The 19,862-nt window shown below is 43.8% G+C and overlaps 1 protein-coding gene across 6 annotated transcripts in view; it reads left to right on the forward strand.

Annotated features, from left to right (window-relative positions):
• The first annotated feature begins 11,484 nt into the window (after positions 1 to 11,484).
• Positions 11,485 to 19,862, forward strand: part of HGF (hepatocyte growth factor) — an 83,923-nt gene continuing 75,545 nt past the window's right edge. For all 6 annotated transcript variants that reach the window (XR_013545659.1, XR_012087470.2, XM_020790004.3 and 3 more), the window contains exon 1: positions 11,485 to 11,713. Coding sequence is in view for 4 of the 6 variants with exons in the window: in XM_020790004.3 (XP_020645663.3) it covers positions 11,647 to 11,713 (67 nt within the window). In the remaining 2 variants the exon portion in view is untranslated. The remainder of the gene's footprint in view (positions 11,714 to 19,862) is intronic.

Here is a 19,862-nt window from a genome sequence, read left to right on the forward strand (position 1 = left end):
GTGCTGGAGGAGACTCTTGAGAGTCTCCTGGATTGCAAGGAGTCCAAATCTATCAATTTTGAAGGAAATCAACCCTGAGTGCTCACTGGAAGGACAGATCATGAAGCTGAGGCTTCAATAGTTTGGCCATTTCATGAGAAATCTCCCTGGAAAAGACCCTGATGCTGGGAAAGAGTGAAGGCAATAGGAGACGGGGATGACAGAGGCTGTGATGTTTGGACAGTGTCATCAAAGCTACCAACACGAATTTGACCAATCTGCGGGAGGCAGTGGGGGATAGGAGGGCCTGGCATGCTCTGGTCCATGGGATCATGAAGAGTTGGACACAACGACTAAACAACAACAAAAAAGCAGGTAACGTCCAGTTGTAGAGTAAAATATATATACTGTGTTTCTCCGAAAATACGACAGGGTCTTATATTAGTTTTTGCTCCAAAAACGCATTAGGGCTTATTTTCAGGGTATGTTTTATTTTTTTCCCATGTGCAACCATTCAAATAGTCATGTCATCTTCTTTTGGTTGCTGCACAATGCTGCACAGTGGTGGAGGGCAGGGTTTCACTTAAGTGGGGCTTATTTCTGGCATAGGGCTTATATTACAAGCACCCTGAAAAATCATACTAGGGCTTATTTGACAACCGGGGGGGGGGAGAGGGAGAGGAAGAGAGCGTTCACACAAATGTCATTTCTAAACCTTTCCACCATTAATGGCATTTGCCTGCAGTCCATATATTCCTCAGATGATTTCACCTACAGTTGAGTTTCAATAACAGGAGTAACCTTGACAGTGAGAAGAGGTATCAAGAGAGTAGCTCCTCTCACGTCTTTTCACTCTAAAACTGGAGTTCCTGTACTTTCTTATGTATGGCTGGAATAGACACAAGGCCTGTTCCAATGTTTTCTGAATGTGTGGGGTGGGAGAGCACACACCTGACTTCTATGACAACACTGTAACATTTGAACAAACCTCAGAACATGTAACTTTGGGCAGAGAATCCTCTGCTTTCTATGCATTGGGGAACACTGAAACTTTAAGGGTCCCAAATTGTGTGGAGAGAGACACCTCTGCATGTGCAGCTGAATCTATGGGGACCCTTTTGAAGCTTATAATGTACATGGGTGTGCATTATTTTGCTTCCGCCTCTGTATGGTCATCTTACAACTCATATATGGTATTTCTTTCTGTGTGGTCTAATTTACTGCATTGTCTGAAGCTATAAACTTTTTCACAGCTCCACATGGGAAAACCAGGCTGCCTCACCTCTTTCAGTTCAGCATCTCTGTTTCTTTTATGTTCTCCTTATTACATACCTGATCTGTTGGGTCTTCAGCTGCCTTCTCTGGGTCCTTAGCCTAACCTGTTTACCTTGATCTATTTCCTCAGGACCTCTTTGCTTGAGAGTTTGCCCTGCCCTGACATACAAAGAACTCTCTCTGTTCTTCAATCAGCCTCCATTGCCAATTACAGAGAACGTCAGTCACTTGTCTCAATGCAGGGCTGGGGAATGGGTGGCCCTCCAGATGTTGCTGGACTAGTTTTTATCATCCTTCCCCACTGGCTAGGTTCGCTAGTGTTGATGAGACTTGTATCCACCAGTGTCAAGAAGATCACATGTGTCCTACCACTGTTTTAATGCTCCATTTCTGTGTCATGCATCACACATATAAGTCATATATACTTAATTATTCTGTGAATGAAAATCTGAAGATGAACACTGTAAGATATTAAAAATAAAAATGGCTGTGTTGATCTGTAAGAACAGAAAACAAAACCTGAAATCCACAGGCAAATAATTCCTTTATTAGAATCAACTATAATTTCACAGTATTGTATGAGTGTTTGAATTCTCTAGAATGACCATTTACCAAATAGTAAAGAGTTCTTCACAGTTTGATAGTTTGCACACTTCAAGGGAGTTGTAGCTGATCCTAATACATGTATGCCAATCTTTAATATTTGCATGTCATCAAGTCCATTTCAATATACAGTGACTCTTGTCAGTGTTTCCTAGATACTGAATACTCAGAAGTGATAAAGCAGTCCCTTCTTCTAGGTATGCTTCGGGACTGTACAGCTTGCCCAAGGCTACACGGGCCAGGAGGCACAGTGGGGCTTCATAGACATCCTTCAGTCTTGAGAGACTATGGTAACATGCTCTGTATCGAGAAGTGTCCTCTCCAGAGCATGAAGCCTGGGTAAAGTAATATGGAGGATAGGCTCTTACCCAAGCAGCAGATCCCCCCTCTCCACATTGCTGAAATGGTCCAATGGAAAGGCAAGAGCCAATACAACTGGTTCCAGCAATGTCACAGGAGTTGGCAGAACGACACGAACTGCCTTTGGGACTCCAGCTCCGGATTTTGACTCTAGGTTAACTCCCAAAGCCTTTTCCATGAGTGGATATAGCCACAAGGCAGTGGAGGTTTGAAATTGGAGTTTTCCTTCTTCTAGATGGGCTGCCTCCCAAGGCTGACGAGTCCCACCTACCCAGCCTGCTCTCTAATAGTGCGTAAGTATGATCCGACCCTTAAAACTTTCCTGCCTCCCAGGTGTGTGCAATCCTAATTGGCTTTCCTATTTACCATATTAGGGTCCTATTTACCACACAGTGGGGCTACACAGCTAGATACTCAAGTTTGCTGAGATATCCAGCCAGCTATGCCAGTCTGATTGTGTCTTTGAACGTTGGATCTTGTTTTATTCTTATGGATCAAGATGGCCGACTTCCCTGAATTGAGTTGAAAAATATTACATTTACCTGTTCAGGGAGAAATCTTCAATTAAAAGAAGATTTTCTACCATTTGAAAGAGAATGGTTACACAGAGGACTACCAAATAAAGGAATACTCCTTGTTTAATTAATTGATTCTCTTATCTACGGAGCTGCCAAAAATTATTATTTCGTTTTGCTCATATGAGTACTGTTGTTTCTTTGTACTTCAGTTTGGGAAGCTAGATGTCTGCCATCCTTGCACTTCCAGAGAAAGCGACCCACTATGTTATCTTCTTCCCACTGGCCTTTACTAGATATCATATAATATGTATCTACCCATCAGTTGCCCATCAAGCTTAAATTCTCCATTTTGGGGCTGAATTTAATTGCAAACATCAGTGATTAAAAATATCTAGTAGTTACAGTGTGTGAACTTTCCATGTGTTCAACCACCCTCATTTTTTTTTACCACCCAGCCTGATGTTGCATTCTGAAAAAGCTTACACATTTACATGGAATTACCCTAATAAAGTATTGCAACCTCTCAAGTTTTGGATTTCCCTTATTTTTGTGGGACTCAAACACACTGTGTATAATCTTTGTTGGATGTTAGAAATAGTTCATAATGTTAATTATTCACAAATTATTTTTTAAGCTTTCAGCTCTCTAACATGACCCTGGAAAAAGATTTAATCTCTGTTTCATACAGTTAAATGTAATGGAACTTGCATTTATCAGAATGTATAGTTTAATTAGCCTTTATAACATTATTGGTTTTAATTATATCCTTTAATAAAGAGCAGGAAGGACATGGAAAGGCATAATTTAAATAGTTTAAGATTTTCTGCTTGGCTTGTACTAACTTGATACTTATTTGGATTTTTATCTTTGCATGTTTCAAACTGAAGAACAATATATTTTTTACACCTGCAACATTAATTAGTGAGATATATGTGAATAGGTAACCACAGGTATAGGCTTCTTATTTTTGGCAATTGATGAACATTCATACATGACCTAAACCTTGCAAGACAACCCTGAATATGTTTACTCAGAAGCAAGACTCAGTGCCAACATCATTATCCCTGGCAAATGAATGCACGTGTTTGTCTGAATTCAGTTGGTCATCCCAGCTAGAGTAGAGCTACTGAAACAATGGTACTTATACATATGTTGAATTATTGATTCAATTAGTCTACTCTAGTTAGGACTACTATTCGGATCCATTGTTATTAAATGTAGAGAAACTGAGAAGTGTTCAACAAGTGGGTGCAAAAGGTGTCTTGCAGAAGGCACTGCACTGATGTTCGTTTGATTTGCATAATCTGACTCATATTGTTAGCACATCTGATCTATTGAATGAACCTTATTAGGCCTAATATTTTCTTATATTTTTGACTAAGGATCCTATTGCTAAGAATTGCTCTAGCTACAATTTTTGGAGAAAGTTGCCAAAAATTTCAAGTGCTTTCAGGAGCCTTCAATCAGTCACAAGAAGCATTTACAAGAGTTTTCAGTCTGTTCTATTCAGAACCTCTCTTGGAACCATTATGTTTCTTTGAAGATTGGGGATGTTGCTAAGACGTGCAAAGCTGGGAAGGAACTGTAAGGCACTATGGGACTGGCAGTCTCACTGCCCATTAGGCTGCATAGAAGGTGCTTCTGAAAATATCATCAAAGATTGGGTCAAAGGGGTCTTTTCCAGCTCTACAACCCTATGATCCTAGAACAGTTCTATAATCCTAGAAAAAGGTACAATCATAAGATTCAGTAGAACAGCCATTCTGAAGTGTTTTAAAGTTTTATATAAATGGAATAAACAAAAAGAAAATATGTAAAAGCAGTAAAGAAAAAGCAACAGTAATAATAAAAGTCTATAGAATGAATGAGTAAAAGAAAAATCACTTTTCTCTTGGAACCACCTGTTGAGTTTGCAACATGACCACGAGTAACAAATAAAGGCATTTTATTATCTAATGGCTGTCCATTGGATTATGTGAATATTTTTGTCTCTTTGTCACTTGTCTAAAGGGCTTGCATTACGTGTAGTATCCCTGTGTTGCTTTTGTGCAATCCTAGAATTGTATTGTGTGTGCAAATACAGTATTTCCCTTTTGATAGTGGAGCCTAGACACCTTATTCCTGACATATTCAAACTCATCTTGAAAAACTAGTCAGCCAGTTGCGCCTCTTTCTTGAGAGGTCTGATCTGGCCAAGTGAAACATGCCCTAGTTACATCTCGATTGGATTACTGTAACGTGCTTTATGTGGGGCTGCCTTTGGAAAGTGTTTGGAAACTTCAAAGGATCCAAAATGTCACAGCCAGATTGTTAACTGGGGCTGATTACAGGGAAATATAACTCCCCTCTTACATCAGCTCCACTGGCTGCTGATCTGTTTCTGGCACAATTCAAAGTGCTGGTTTTAACCTATGAAAACCTAAACAGCTTGAGTCCAAGTTATGTAAAAGACCGCATCTCCTTATATGAGTGTGCTTGGGCATTAAGATCATCAGGGAGGTCTTGGTTCCACCACCTTCACAAGTCTGCTTGGAAAGGGGCTTTTCTCTGGCTGCTCTCAGATTCTGGAACTCCCTCCCATGGGACACTAGGCTGGCTCCATCTTTGCTGTCCTTCTGCAGGCAGGCAAAGGCCTTTCTCTTCAGGCAGGCTTCTCCTTAATAACTGGTGGACTAAGAGGGATTTTAAATGGATTGCTGTGCTCTGTTGTTTTAAATGTGTTTTAGTATTGATCTTAGTTACCGTTTTAATATAATGTTATTTAATTATTTTTAAATATTTGTATACTTACTGTTTTTAGATTTTAAATACCATTTTAATGATGTAAGCCACCTTGCATCCTTTTGGGGAGAAAGGCGGGATAGAAATATTTTCGACCGACCAACGACCTACCTACCTACCTTCATTCGGAGCCTTAAACAGCAGCATGAGAAGCAAAACAGCAACATTCCCTGCTTTCTCAGGCAGTCAATAAAAGACTTGAAGATGTGGGAGAAGATAAATATCACTCAAAAGGAGGAGGAAATGATCTTTCTTAAGGGATTCATTCCTTCAGGGATGAATGATGCCCTTTTATACTGAGGATATAGGCCTCTTCATAATCACATATACTTGTGGCATATGGATTGCTGACAACGGATTTGAATCATTAAAAAAAAGACCTTGTCCGCTTGCGTTTCTATTTGGAATGATCCAACTTCTCCTTTTAAGAGTTGTTCTGCACCATTCTGACACAGAATTAGAGCATGCATTCTTTTTGGTATGATTCAGAGCCAAGTAGGCTCAGGAGGAAGATGAGGAAAGGCAGTCTGGGAGGCCAGCGCGAGACCAATAAAGGCTCCTCAATGAAGACTCCCTTGGAGGCAAGCACTGTGCACAGGCTCTCTGCAGGATTGTGGCTGCATGGTGCCCTGAAGGCTGGCATCTCCTCTGCTGCTGCAGCTCCAGAGATCACCTTAGCAACAGTGGCAACAGACGCAGCAGCAGCTGTGATCAGCTGGGGAGTGGGCAAGAACAGCTGAAAGACTGCTGTGAGGCTGCGAGCCCCCTCTGACCCTGGTGCCAGCGACTAGTTTCCTGCCTCAGCTGATCAGCTGCGGAGCAGAGGGGGACAGCTGGGAGGGGGAGAGCAGCTGAATGAGAAGTGGCAGAGACTCTCCAACACCACAGCTGGCCCCCAACTCTCCTTGACTGGCTGAGAAGTGGAGGGGAGCAGCAGAGAGATGGCCCTCGAACACCACAACCAGCTTCCCGCAAACCTCGAGGCCCCAGTGTGAGTGGAAGGACCACTTAAAAGAGAGTTTAAAATAGACTGCAAGGAATGTAAGGGCCTTTTACGCACAGGTGTGATTACACCAAATTTCACAACGTGGACAAGCTCTGTGTCTCCATGTGTGTCAAGCCTTTTGGAAGTGAGCAATGCTATTATTAAAAATATAGATAACCCTGTTTGTGATGGGCATGTGGACCACACAGTGATTCACAAGCCTGGTGGAAAGCATCATTTAAATATCCTGGTAAAGAATGCTGGAGTGGAGTCCTGGTGCAAATAAACACGGATGGCATGGGGAAATGTCATGATGATTGGAAAGCCCAATTTAGATTTTTTTTGGACAGGAGATTGAAAGCCAGGACTTCCAGGTAGCTTTATCTGAACTACACAATACACATTACACATTACACCCCTTCCTTACACAATGCCAGCTAGAAGAGTTTCAGTGCATGGGTGAGACAGTGATGTGGCGAGAAGGGGGTTAGATCTGTTAAACACTGGAGACCAATGTGGGGCAAGCCAGGCCTGTACAACAGGGTGGGTTCCACTTGAGTCAGAAGACAATCAGAATGCCAGCACTTAACATCAACAAGTTAGGAAAGCAACTTTGAAGCCAAGCCCTAAGGGAAACCTAGCCCAGCAGACAATTGCTGGAGAACTTTCCAGTCTGGAATGACTCATCCTTAGGAATGAGGGGCTTTACAGCTGTGAGAATAGGCACTAAATAGCAAGTATGATTCAGTGTGACCCACTATAAAGTGATGTACAGTGGGACTAAAAAGGCGTAACTTTGCATATGTACTGATGGAGTGTAAGCTAGAACTGATGACCATGAAAGAGTTCTTGAGGCTGTCCTGGGTAGCTGGATGAAATTCCCAACTATGTGTTTGCTGAAAAAAAGACTAATTCCACATTGACATTCACTAAGAATACAACTGAAAATAAAAGTGCCAATATCATAATGCCATCATATGATGTGGCCACACTTGGAACAGCATATAAGTTCTAGTCACTATACCTTGGAAAGACGAGCAAATAAAATGATCAGCTCATCTGGAAGGAGGTTACAATGCTAGTCTTTTTGTTGTTGTTGCAGTTCAGTTTAGAAAAAAAAAGTTAAGGAAGGATATGATGAAAGGTCTATACAACTATGCATTTTAAAAAGTTGGCTGCAGTTCACGAAAGCTTATGCCAAATAAAATGTTGAAGTGCCATAAGACTCATTCTTGTTCAAAAGTATGTATAATACGCACTTAATTTCAGAACAGAGCATCATCTACAGATGGTGAATGGTGGAAGATTCAGGGTAAGAATTATTTCTTCATAATAGTTCAGAACAGAATACACTGAAACTGTAAGAGTTGATTATTAAGATGCCATGGTGGCGAATTTCGATGGCTTTATGAGAGGCTTTATAAAGGCTAAAACTATCAATGGCTGCCAGTTATTATGCATATATATGACCTCTAGTACCTGCAGTACCTATTGTACTAATGTTCTGCTTGGGAGCTTCCCATAGGTACCTGGCCAGCACCTGTGGCAACAGGTTACTGGATTAGAGAGATCTACAATGCATTATGTGCATTGCAAATATGGTCAACTATGTCAGTGTCACATTTTACATCTACACTGTTCACATGTGAGCTCTAGTAACAGTAACAACCAAAACCACTGCTGGATTTATTTTTGTGTTATCCATTCCTTGATGGTATGTGAGCTGACCATGCAACCAGGCTTAAACTGTCAATAGGGACACTGCTCCAGAAGCACCTCAGCCAATCCGAGGGGAATCTACTGTGAAGTTGGTTAATTCTAGTGCATTTGGGCTGTTCTTTGGTTGACATGCAAGGTGACTACTTACTGCTTAGTGAGTATGGTGCTTCTCTGGCTGACAGACCCTTTGGTGAGGAAAGGTGCAGTGATGGGCTCCAAGAGTAGAAATTTAAATTTAATTGAACTCTGGTGGACTACTTAACAAAAGATTTTAAACTGCTTTAATATTGTTTGTTTTGCATATTTGAGAGAACCATGTTTTGTAATGTAAATGATCTGGAAGCTTTTCAGGGAAGATTAAAGCAGTTATAAAAACAAATAACCTAATGTCAAGGATTTAGTCTACCTCTTGCTTGGTAGTTAAAGTATGGAGGTAGAACCAGAGAGAATTCTGAAACTACTCTCAATGAAAACATTTTATTAAGTTCAGCCCATTCTAGTATTAACTGTTCAAGCTTCACTTCTGTTTCACTACATTTTCTTTCTCAGTTCATGGTTTCATGTGACAGTGTCTGTGTGGTGGTATTATTTAGACTGAGCTTGTTTTATATTGCGGATGTGAAGTACAGCTATTCTAGGAAATAATGAAGAGAGCACAAAGAGTGTCTTTTAAGGTAGGTGCAAGGGCATGCTTCAAGTGAAGCGATAATAAGGATACAGGTATGTGTCTCAGAGGAAAAGCATACTTTTCAGAAAGTAATTTTTTTCCTTTTGGGGGTATGGTGGAGCAGCACTGGTCAGTGTGATGGGGCTGTAGTGGCAGCTTCCAGGCTTTTCCATTTTGTTGTGGGACAGAGCTTCATGTTCCTCTGACTCTAAGCTGTCCTGCTGCCCTCCCATGTATTGAAGGAATGGATGCCAGCACTTCAGTTCTGCCAGTTGGCTGGCTTCTATACAAGTGTGTTTGTACCATCTTATCTTTCATAGAGAATGAAATATTTGGGGCCACACCGTTCCACACAGGAGAGAAACTGAGTTTGGGGGGGGGAATGCTTAGTGCCTTTCTGGAAGAATGGAAACATTGGGTCTGCGAGCTGGCCACAGGCAACATACATCAGAATAGAGATGTGGAAGAGAGCTTCTCACTTCCAATGAGAAACTGAGGGGAAAAATCCTGCTTTTCTCCTTGCAGGATTTCTATGGGGAAAAATAAAATCCCCCACTGTTCTCCTTGCAATCAGTTGTTATGTATCATCAAGTTGGAATTGACTTATAGCCACTCTAACAGGCCTTTCAAGTAAAGAGAGATATTTGTGTGGTTTTAACAGTTCCATCCCCTCCTCCTGCGAGTTTTCCATGGCTGAATGAGGACTACAACCCAGACCTCCATCATTCTATCCATTACACCACTATGGGCATCCCTTGCAGTTAGAGCTCTTATTTTTGGAGAAATCCAACATGAGATACTGAAGGATGCATAGGAAATATTGGATATTATGGCCTTTATTTCTGGAGGAAACATCTATTTGCACAGAATTATTACAATGCCTGTTCAAAATGTCCCTTTTCCTGCATAAGACTCCCCGGAAAAAAACACTGAGCAGCACAGAATTTGACAAAGAGCAGGAAAAATAGAACACAACAAGAAAAAGCAAACCAACCAACAACAGGAAAAGAGACTGGGGGGTCTTGTTTTTGCAAGTCTTGGCATGTTGAGGCTTACAAAACTGATAAGCAGATTTTTTTCTTTAAAAGAAATTCTCCCCATCCCAATTACAGAATGTGTTCTAAAAAGGCCATTACTGATTTCCAAAGAAAAGTGGAGATAAGTTTATGGCTTAAGTCCTGCATTGTTTACATAGGAGAAAGGTCAACCTGAGCTCTTTCCATGTACAAGATGGGTTTGTAGAAGGGATCTCTGAATGTTTCCCTACAAGAAGTATGGAAACCTGTGTTGGGCCACAGAAGGAAGATGCAAAATACATTTCACAGCTTAGCAATACTTTGGCCACAAGCTATCAAGACCAAGCAAAATCTGCAAAATTTAAGAACCAAATTAACATTCTCCATTCCTCCCAACAGGTTGGAGTGGCGATTAAGTAAAAAAATGGGGAGGGAAGGAAGAAGAGGAGAGTGACTGCTCACTATATTACAATGGTTTAGGGAGTATGACATCCAAAAAATCGTATGAAATCACGTGACACCCGTGCCTCGGATCCACGTTTTTGCAACACTGCAGATTTATACACCAAAGGATCTGTGATTTCTATGTTGTAACTTGTGGGCACAGATAGGATCTACGATTTGATGGTGACGCACAAATCATATGAAATCATCAGGATCCGTTCTTGCATTCATGGATCTGTCTTTTACCCGTACTGCCCTAGATAAAAATTCCCCTTAAGAAGGCAGTTAAACCAAGTTCTGGTCTCCTCAGAGGCAAGTTTTCGACACACTGAGCGGAGCTCCGGCTGTAAGCATTTCAACTCCTCTTAGGGAAAAGCCTTCCCGTTTGACTTTACTAAAGCGAAGCACAAGGATCCTAATACGACGCAACGCGGACTCTTAAGGTACAGGGAGGGTGGCCGCACAGAGAGTGGGGAGCAAGCGGGGGCATTTCAGCAGGTGTAGCTGGACACGCAACTCTTAAAGGCACAGGAGCCCTTTTCCTCGTCATACCCACCCACCCCCAGCCAGAAGGGCAGGAGGAGGAAGGCTTTGCAGCCCAGCCGGGCGCTTTGAAAGCTCCGCGGGAAGCAGCGGTCCTCCGGGGCTGGGCCTGATGGGGACGCCTGCTAGTCCGCTCGCCCCCCCCCCCGCCCGCCGTCTTTCCGAGCCGCGGCTCGGGCTGCTCTCCCGTCAGAGGCGTCAGCGCGAAGGCGACCTCCGTGCCTCGACGCGCGTCTCACTTCTGAGCCGACCCCGTTTGAAGCATGGGGTATAGTCGGCCTACGGCAGCCGCCGCCGCCCGCCCTCATATGTCTGTGGCGGTCCCTGCGCCCACCGGATTCCACCGCCCTCTCTCGCTGGGCTGACTTGCATCGAAAAGGCGGCGGGGGGGGGGGAAAGGAAAGGGGTGTGTGTGTGTGTGTGTGTGTGTGTGTGTGTGTGTGTGTGTGTGTGTGTGTGTGTGTGTGTGTGTGTGTGTGTGTGTGTGTGTGTGTGTGTGTGTGTGTGTGTGTCGAGGCGGCGCGCGCGGCGGCGGCTGCTGCGGGCGGTGTTGTTAAAACACTTTCTTACCGTAAGAGGGAGTTGGGACGCAGCGCGTTCCAGTTAATCACACAACAACAAAAACTTGGGTCATCGCAATAAAAAGCAGCTCGGCTCGCTGCGTCTCTTCTGTTGCACGGCTGGGCATCTTCCTTTCACCACCTTTGGCGCCCTTTCGGGGTGACCCAAGAAAAAGCGCAGCTTCTCAAACCACCCATGTGGGCCATCCAGCTGTTGCCCCTCGGACTCGTCCTTCAGTCCCTCCTGGACGCCCCTCTGGCAGGTGAGTGGCCGCTTTTCTCTCCCTTTTCTTTTTTTTTTTTAAAAAAGCAACGGTGTTCTCTGGGCATCCTTGGTTGCCTTTTCCAAACGGGCATGTGTGGGTGCACATTCTTCTCGGAGATACAAGTCCGGGAGGCTTATAGAGTGTAAGCAGGCACGTGCAGTTACACGAAGAAAAAGAGAAAAAAGCCTCCTGGAATTTCTTGCGCCCGAAGTGCCCAAACCTAACTTCTTGCTGGAAGGACTTGCAGAAGTCGGAGAAAAGCGCCCGGCGCCCGAAGGGTTAAATGTACCTGAACGCGCCCTTCTCGGCCCCAGATTTAAATTCGGGGATCCAAGCCATATATTGATCACTTTTATTCGTGCAAAAAAAAAAAGTGGCCCCAGAACACACACACACCCCCCGGGTTGTCCTTCCTAAGTAAGTGGGGACGGGATGGGGAGACTTTTTGGCTGGGGTTGACGCAGCAAACATGCATTTGGTCGCACGCATTTTCTTTTTGCAAGCGATTTTTGGAAATGTTCGCAGGATCCGGTGCAGGAGGATAGCTGGGCATTGCTTGCCTGTGCGAACGCACGCATCTCCACCCCGAGGAGGAAAATGCGTTTTTCTTGCCCACTGCCAGCGTGAGCCTGGAGAACTGTGTAATAGAAGGCGGATCGCTTTGGGAACTGAGCAGATTCGTGGTTTTGAAAGGAAGACGCGGAGTTGCGCGGGGAGGGTGGGAAGAGAGAGAAGGTATAGGCTTCGAGGCCCTCTCAGCTGTGAACAGGACAAGCGGAAACATCTGTCCCCCTATTGCTGGGCCATTGATTACACGGAGAGCCGTGCGCGATGCCAGCGGACATCCTAACCTCACCGGACCTATTTCTAAAGCTGGGAACGAGCGCCTAAACGCGCGTTTAGGGCATGTCCTTGTGTGTGCCCAGCGCCGTCAACTATTTCTGGAGCCAGTTAATTAACATTTCGTCTCTGAGCCAATCAAATTCGCGCGGCTTGTGGAACGTAGGAAGAGGGAACAATAAGCAATCAACAATTGGAAACTGCTGAGTTATGTTGTGCGTGTGAACAGTGAAACGATTCCGCTCCTATTCCTCTTTGCTCTTTTCTTTGGGGTTTTTCTTAATTGTTTCATTGGCTTCTGGTTCTTTGGAAAAGCCCCTTGGGTTTCTTTCCTTTTCCTTTGACGCTCATCCAGGCATGTCAGTGGGCGGAAAACGGAAGGGAAAAGATGCCCGGTAAGGTGGCAACAGCTTACACAGCAAACTCGTGAGCAAGTTGGGTTCACGAGAGAATCACGCTCAACACACTATCCTTAGGCGGCCAACGCAAAAGGATGGTTGCAGGTGGATCGTGGAGGCTTTGCTAGTTTTCTCCAAGAGTTTGTTTACACAGCTGTGGTCCTTTGATAGCCCACTGGTTCTTTTGATGCCAAGTTCCCTTTCTAAACATTTTGTTTTAAACCGCCGGCCAGGTGATCTTCAGTTTCTGTGTTGCTGCTACAACCTCTGTTAAGAAGAAGGAAATTGGTCCCTTTATTCCCATCATCCTTCTGATCCTATCTTTTCCTCTCTGGCATGGACTTCTCATGTTTGATGTATTGTGTTGTTGATGCTGCTTAGAAGAAAAGTAAATATGAACATCATCTGTGAGTATTTAAAAAAGCAAGATACTCCCCCCGCTAATTATTTATTTATTTAAAGTATTTCTAGCCTGCCTTTCTCCCCAAAAAGGACGCAAGGTGGCTTACATCATCAAAATAGTATTTAAAAACTAAAAACAGTAAGTGTACAAATATTAAACAAGTATTATATTAAAGTGGTAATTAAGATAAATATTAAAACAACAGAGCACAACAGTCCATTCAGAACCCCTCTCAGACCAACAGTCATTAAGTAAAAGCCTGTCTGAAGAGAAATGTCTTTGCCTGCCTGCTGAAGGACAGCAAAGATGGGGCCAACCTAGCTTCCTGTGGGAGTGAGTTCCAGAGTCTGGGAGGGGCGACAGAGAAGGCCCTCTCCCGTATCCCCATCAAACAGTCTTGTGAGGGTGGTGGGACCAAGAGAAAGGGCTCTCCTGATGATCTTAGTACCCAGGCAAGCGCATAGAAGGAGATGCTGTCTTTTAAAGTCCGTTTAGGGCTTTATAGGTTAAAACCAGCACTTTGAATTGTGCCCGGAAATGGATCAGTAGCCAGTGGAGCTGTTGTAACAGAAGAGTTGGATGTTCCCTGCACCCAACCCCGGTTAAGAACCTGGCTGTGTCATTTTGGATCCTTTGAAGTTTCTGAACACTTTGCAAGGGCAGCCCCACAAAGAGCGTGTTACAGCAATCCAGCTGAGATGTAACTAGGGCATGTGTCACCATGAGTAGAGCAGACCTCTCAAGAAACGAGCACAGCTAGCGCACTAGTTTGAACTGTGCAAAGGCACTCCTGGCCACTGCTGAAACCTGGGCATCCAGGAGCAGAGATGAACCCAGGAGCATCCCCAAGCCGCGTGCCTGAGTTGTCAGAGGGAGTGTAACCCCATCTAGCACAGGCTGCAACCCTATTCCTTGATCTGGGTTTTGACTGACCAGGAGCACCTCTGTCTTGTCTGGATTAAGTTTTAGTTTATTCACCCTCTTCCGGTCCATTACTGACACTAGACACTGATTTAGAACCAAGACGGCTTCCTTGGATTTAGGTGAAAAGGAGTTTGGATGTCATCAGCGTGTACTGGTACCGAACCCCAATGCTGCGGAGAACCTCCCCCAGCAGTTTCATGTAGATGTTAAAGAGCGTAGGGGCCAAAACAGAACCCTGAGGGACACCACAGGCCAACGACCAGGGTGTTCAACAAGCGTCCCCCGGCTCCCCCTGCCACCGGAAAAGAGTGCCTCCAAGTCCCATCCTGGAGAGATGACCCAGAAGGATATCATGGTCGATGGTATTGAAAGCCACTGTGAGATCCAACAGGGATACATTCCCCAGGCAGTTTCTGGCACAGGTTGTCCATTGCATTAATGTTCTTTTCCTGGAAGGTGTTGGTTTAGTTTTAGCTGCAAGTTTTGAATATATATTAAGTTCAGTTGGCAGATGAATCGGTGGAAACTTCAGCGACTAATCTTGCTGCCTGCTGTCAGAAACGGGAAAGGAAGGAGTCTTATAATGTCACGTCTCTTTGATGACTCTGCTAGGTGTTGAATTGGGCCACTTCTTAAACTGGGCAGTGGAGTTTTCATATCTGCAGAGTTGGATTCTGTTTGTTCCACCTGGCCAAGAGCAATATTCCTGCCGGGTATATAAGCACCTGTGGTTTTTTGTTGTTGTTGTTGCATCACTTTGAAGCCACACAAAAGGAGACTTTGTAACTGGAACAAAAAAATGCTGACTCCCCCCCCCCCCCCAGTTGAGTGTTGGGCTTTTCTGGATCTTTCTCAATATATACAACTCCCCACCTGCTTCAGCCTCCACACCTTTAAAATCTGTTGCCTGTACCCCTTTCTTCTGAAACATTAATCTGTTGAGTACAGTTGCTCTTTTTTTTGTGATATCTTTATCCTGAATGCTTCCTCATATTTGTGATAGCTGTTTGATATGGTAACCAGCAGTATTACCACCACTACTTATTTGTCTCTTCTTACTGGAGGTTGTACGTTGTCACAGTCTCCTTCTGCTAGTAAACAGTACTACGAGTTCAGTGGTAAAATCAGTTGGTCAGCTTTCTCTCCTAATAGCTCAGGCTGGATTAGCCCTATATCCTTATCTTAACCCTGTAAATTAGATTAAGTTGAGAGAGAATAATTGAGTCAAGGCCACCCGGTGGGTTGAAGAACTAAGCATGAGTTTAAACATGCATCTACGGCATCCCATTGGGTCCGTAAAAGTACACCATTAGATGTGTTCCAGCAGAGCCATAAGCATCCACAAAGAAGATCAAGCTTTTATCAGAAACATATCCTTCAGTTCTAGGTAGAGGTTGCAGTTCTGTGTATGAAACCTCTCAGAGGTCCGTTGTAGTGATCTCCAGAGGACTTACTACTTATGTAGGCGTCCACAGAACTGTACTCTAAATCAGTTTTATTCCAGTTTAATTCTTTTGGTTTTCCCACAATGGATCTTATGAATAATAGTTTGAATGCAAGTGCAGTGAAAATTATCCTTGAGAGGTGCCTCATGGAATTATAGTTCCCTGGGAAAGAGGGAATTATTCTTAAATCCCCAGTCTATGGTAAACATATGTCCAACTACTTCTTGTCTCCTCTGTTACTATTACTATACTTTGAGCACTTTCAGTAGTGATGAATCACAGAGATTTGAGCTGTGCAGGACATGTTAGGCTACAGTTAGAAAAGAGCAGTAAACAAGTCCACATTCTGCTAGTGGTCCAATGGAGAAGAAAGCTTTCTTCTGTAATCCAGTGTAAGTAATAATAATGGCATGCTGTCAAGTCAATTTCCATTTATGCCCACCCCTTTCAGGGTTTCCTGGGTAGAGAATTCACAGAGGTTGTTTACTGTTCCCTTCTGGGGGCATCCTGGAACTCTGCAGCTTGCCCAAGGCGACACAGGCTGGCTCTACCCACAGGAGAGACAGTTGGAAATCAAGCTTCCAACCTCTGGCTCCGCAGCCAAATACCTAAACCACTGAGCTATCCAGCCAGCTTCCAGTGTAGGCAGCATCCCATAATTCAGAATTGGTATTACTATCTCTCCCAAATATTTTAATATTTTGCTTGTTACTGATGTGTTGTGTTACTGCCACTCCTCAGTAACAAATGCTTTTCTCTGGCATTTCTGTTTATCTGTAACCAATGACATCACATACTGTATCATGGATGGGGGAAAAATCTGAATATCATCATTCTAATAAAAATGATCAGCACCATAATACAGTGGTGCCTCGATTTACGACCATAATCTGTTCCAGACGGTGGATGTAAGTCGAAATGGTTGTAAGTCAAAGCACCATTTCCCATTGAAATGCATTGGAATGTGATTAATCCATTCCAGTATTTTTAAAAAATACTAAATAATAATAATAAAACACTGCAAGCTGCATAGGAGTGCGCTGGGGCATCAAATAACAAAACCGAAAAATAAACAAACAAAACCAAAAAATAAACAACAGTACAAGTCCCTCGCTGGGACTGCAAAACAACAACAACAACACCAACACTAATAATAAAAACAGAGTACAGAAACATAACCGCCCCAGCCCAAACCCACCCTGCAAAAGCCACCCAGAACAGTTTTTAAAAAGCAAAAAACTTACCAGTCCGAAGCCTCCTTTAATAGCACTCAATCCATGGTGGGGCTGACCATGTCAGAGGGCGAGGCCAGAGCAAGCGGCCAGAGCGTCCTGGCCAGGCTCAGCATCCCAGCACTGGGCCACCATCATCCCCATAAGATCCTGTTGGGAGGTGAGCGGCCACAGCGGCCTGGCCAGGCTCAGCCTCCTGGCCCCAGGCCGCTGCCGCCCTCCTCTGCCGAGCCTGGCGAAGCCTCTCGCAGCACTTTGACGACGAGGCCGGCAGAGAAGGGGAACCGCCTCCGCAGGGCCAAGCACTGACCGTTGGGGCAAAAGAGCTACAAAGAAGCGGCCTCTTCACCACCAACGGTTTGAATTTCCCGCCCTTTTCCCCTGCCTTTTACTGGTCGCAAGTCGAAGCTCCGGCCACAAGTTGCAGCAAAATTTTGCGGCCGGAGCTGTTCATAAATCGAAATGGTCGTAAGTAAGGACGAATGTAAGTCAAGGCATCACTGTATGTCGGTCCTGTCAGGGTTGCTGTGTCTGCATTGGCTTGACTACACCTATGTCATTAGCCTGCTCTGATTTCTCTTTTGCTTTAGAATGCCATTGTGCTGCATGCTGTCAGCAGTGAAAATGTTTGTTTTGCTGGTTTTAAAACTCTATTCCTTCTCTTTTTGGTGAACATTTGTCATACCATGCCAATAGCTGCTACTTGCCATTTCCCTCCATACAGGAGAAAGCACTTCAGTGTTTCCTATTCAGTGCTATTTTTTCTGGGCAGTGTAGCAAAAGGAAAATTGGAGCTAAGGGCTCAAGATTAGAATGTTGCGTAAAAACTGGAAAATCGTGGACTGAAATCAAAGAAAGGAAAGCCTCTTAGTGGAGTAAGCTTATCTCACTCTATATTACATTCGAAGCTGGAAGGGAAACGTGCCCTTTTCTATAACAGAGAAAAGTATATCTGCTTCTTGTGGATGGATATAGGCGGTCTGCTTCTTGTGAAGCTTTTTATACTGTATTTGGATATGAGTGCCACAATACAAAGTAGATATACACACTGCTGTTCAAATACAGCACTATGGTTTAGTTTTTTTTAAAAGTGTCTTCTCCCTGTGGTCTGGTGTAATTTCCTTCTCCCGCTCTTTCTGGCACAGTCAGAAGCTTTCACTTCCATTTTTGATTGACTGTAGCTTGCTAGATCATTTGACCTCAAGGAAACTTTGATTAGGCATGACTGTAGAATGTATCTACACAACTCAGATACATCCATTTGATGTCATGTTGACTGTCATGGCTTCCTACTACACAGTCCTCAGATTGGTAATTTGGCAAAGTATTCTGAATGTTCTGCTGCAGTTCAGGGGATGGCCCATATAGTTCTTTAGCGAACAGATCTTAAGTAGCTACCGCATTGCGAATCCCAGGTGGCACAGGATGTTACTTTACATTGGATATGGAACTGAAGTGGAAGCTTCCAATTTCTTTGTTTTCATGCCTTTGCTAGATGATCCCTCCACAGAGGAGGATCAGGATCCCTCATTTAACTAACAGCACTCAGGAACTATCTGTGCATGGAGTTCAAGAGGACCCTGCTCTCTGAGAGCAGATGGCTGTAGGCCTACTCCTCACCCCTAGAAAAAGGTAGCTTGTTTCAGAGACAGAATGTCACCATCTTCCTGGGAGCAATGGCACTTAATGAGGCAAATGGGAAATCTTTTACTCAGAAGGAGGCCTTGACTGCAGCTAGGGACTCCTTATAAGCAAAACTGTCCTCACATAAAGTACAGTGTTGCCTCGCATAGTGATCGCTCCGTATAGCGATGAAATCGCTTTGCAATGGACTTTTTGCCATCGCAAAAGCTATTGCTTTGCAATGGTCCCTATGGAGAAATTTTGCTTTGCGATGATCACTTCCCTGCGATCATCGCAAAGCCTTCATTTTCGGCCAGCGGGTTCAGAATGGCTGCTAGGTAAACAAAATGGCCGCCCGCTGTGTTTCCTCGCTTAAGAGGCACCGAAAATGGCCGCCCCTATGGAGGATCTTTGCTTAAAGGTGAGTTTTTAGCCCATAGGAACACATTAATCGCGTTTTAATGCATTTCTATGGGCTTTTTATTTTCACTTAGCGATGTTATCGCTTAACAGTGCTTTTTTTCTGCATGGATTAACATCACTAAGTGAGGCACCACTGTATAAGGTTTTCCTTATAGGATAGCCTCCTGTAAAGTACAGCTGAACAATGAGTGAGGTTCTGATATCTCTTGCTGAAAAGCCTCAGTACCAGCTGGGAAGAATTGCTGGTACAACATATCTGAAACGGCTCTGAAACTGTAATTCTATGCTAGCTCTTTACCCATATAACTCTCCTTTGGATGTCTCTCCTGTCTGTAACTTGAAACTGCCTTCAGCCAGGCCTGTTCCTTGAACGGTTAGTATGGCTGCACTAATAGGGAGTGGGCTGGTATGAATCTCTTGGAAACAGCTGACCGTTCACACTTAAATGGCTCCTGCCAATATTGTGAACTGGCTTAATAAACAAGTCACTTCAGAATATTGGCAAATTAATCACTTCCCCTGCTTGGCAGAGGAAGTGAAAAAAAATTGTTTTGACTGTATGTAAACTATCGCTGATGCGCTCAATCAGTTATTTTTTAAAAAATATTTTATTTACCTCCTTTTAAAGGGCAAATAAACAAACTGCCTGCAACCAAAGCTACTGCTGTGGATTCAACTGCAAGTAGTTTCTTGACTAGCCCTTTGGGGGGAGGCAACTAAAAGATTTGTTAAACATTGTAAATAGCTAATGTCTACATCAGGGACAGTCTACATATACTTCCCCTGCCCTTTGCTCAGCAGGGGACTTGATTAATTTGCCAATGTCCTCAAGTGGCTTACTTACTGGCAAATTAAAAG

The sequence above is a fragment of the Pogona vitticeps genome, chromosome 5 (assembly GCF_051106095.1).
Source record: "Pogona vitticeps strain Pit_001003342236 chromosome 5, PviZW2.1, whole genome shotgun sequence".
In the NCBI taxonomy this organism is placed as follows: domain Eukaryota; kingdom Metazoa; phylum Chordata; class Lepidosauria; order Squamata; family Agamidae; genus Pogona; species Pogona vitticeps.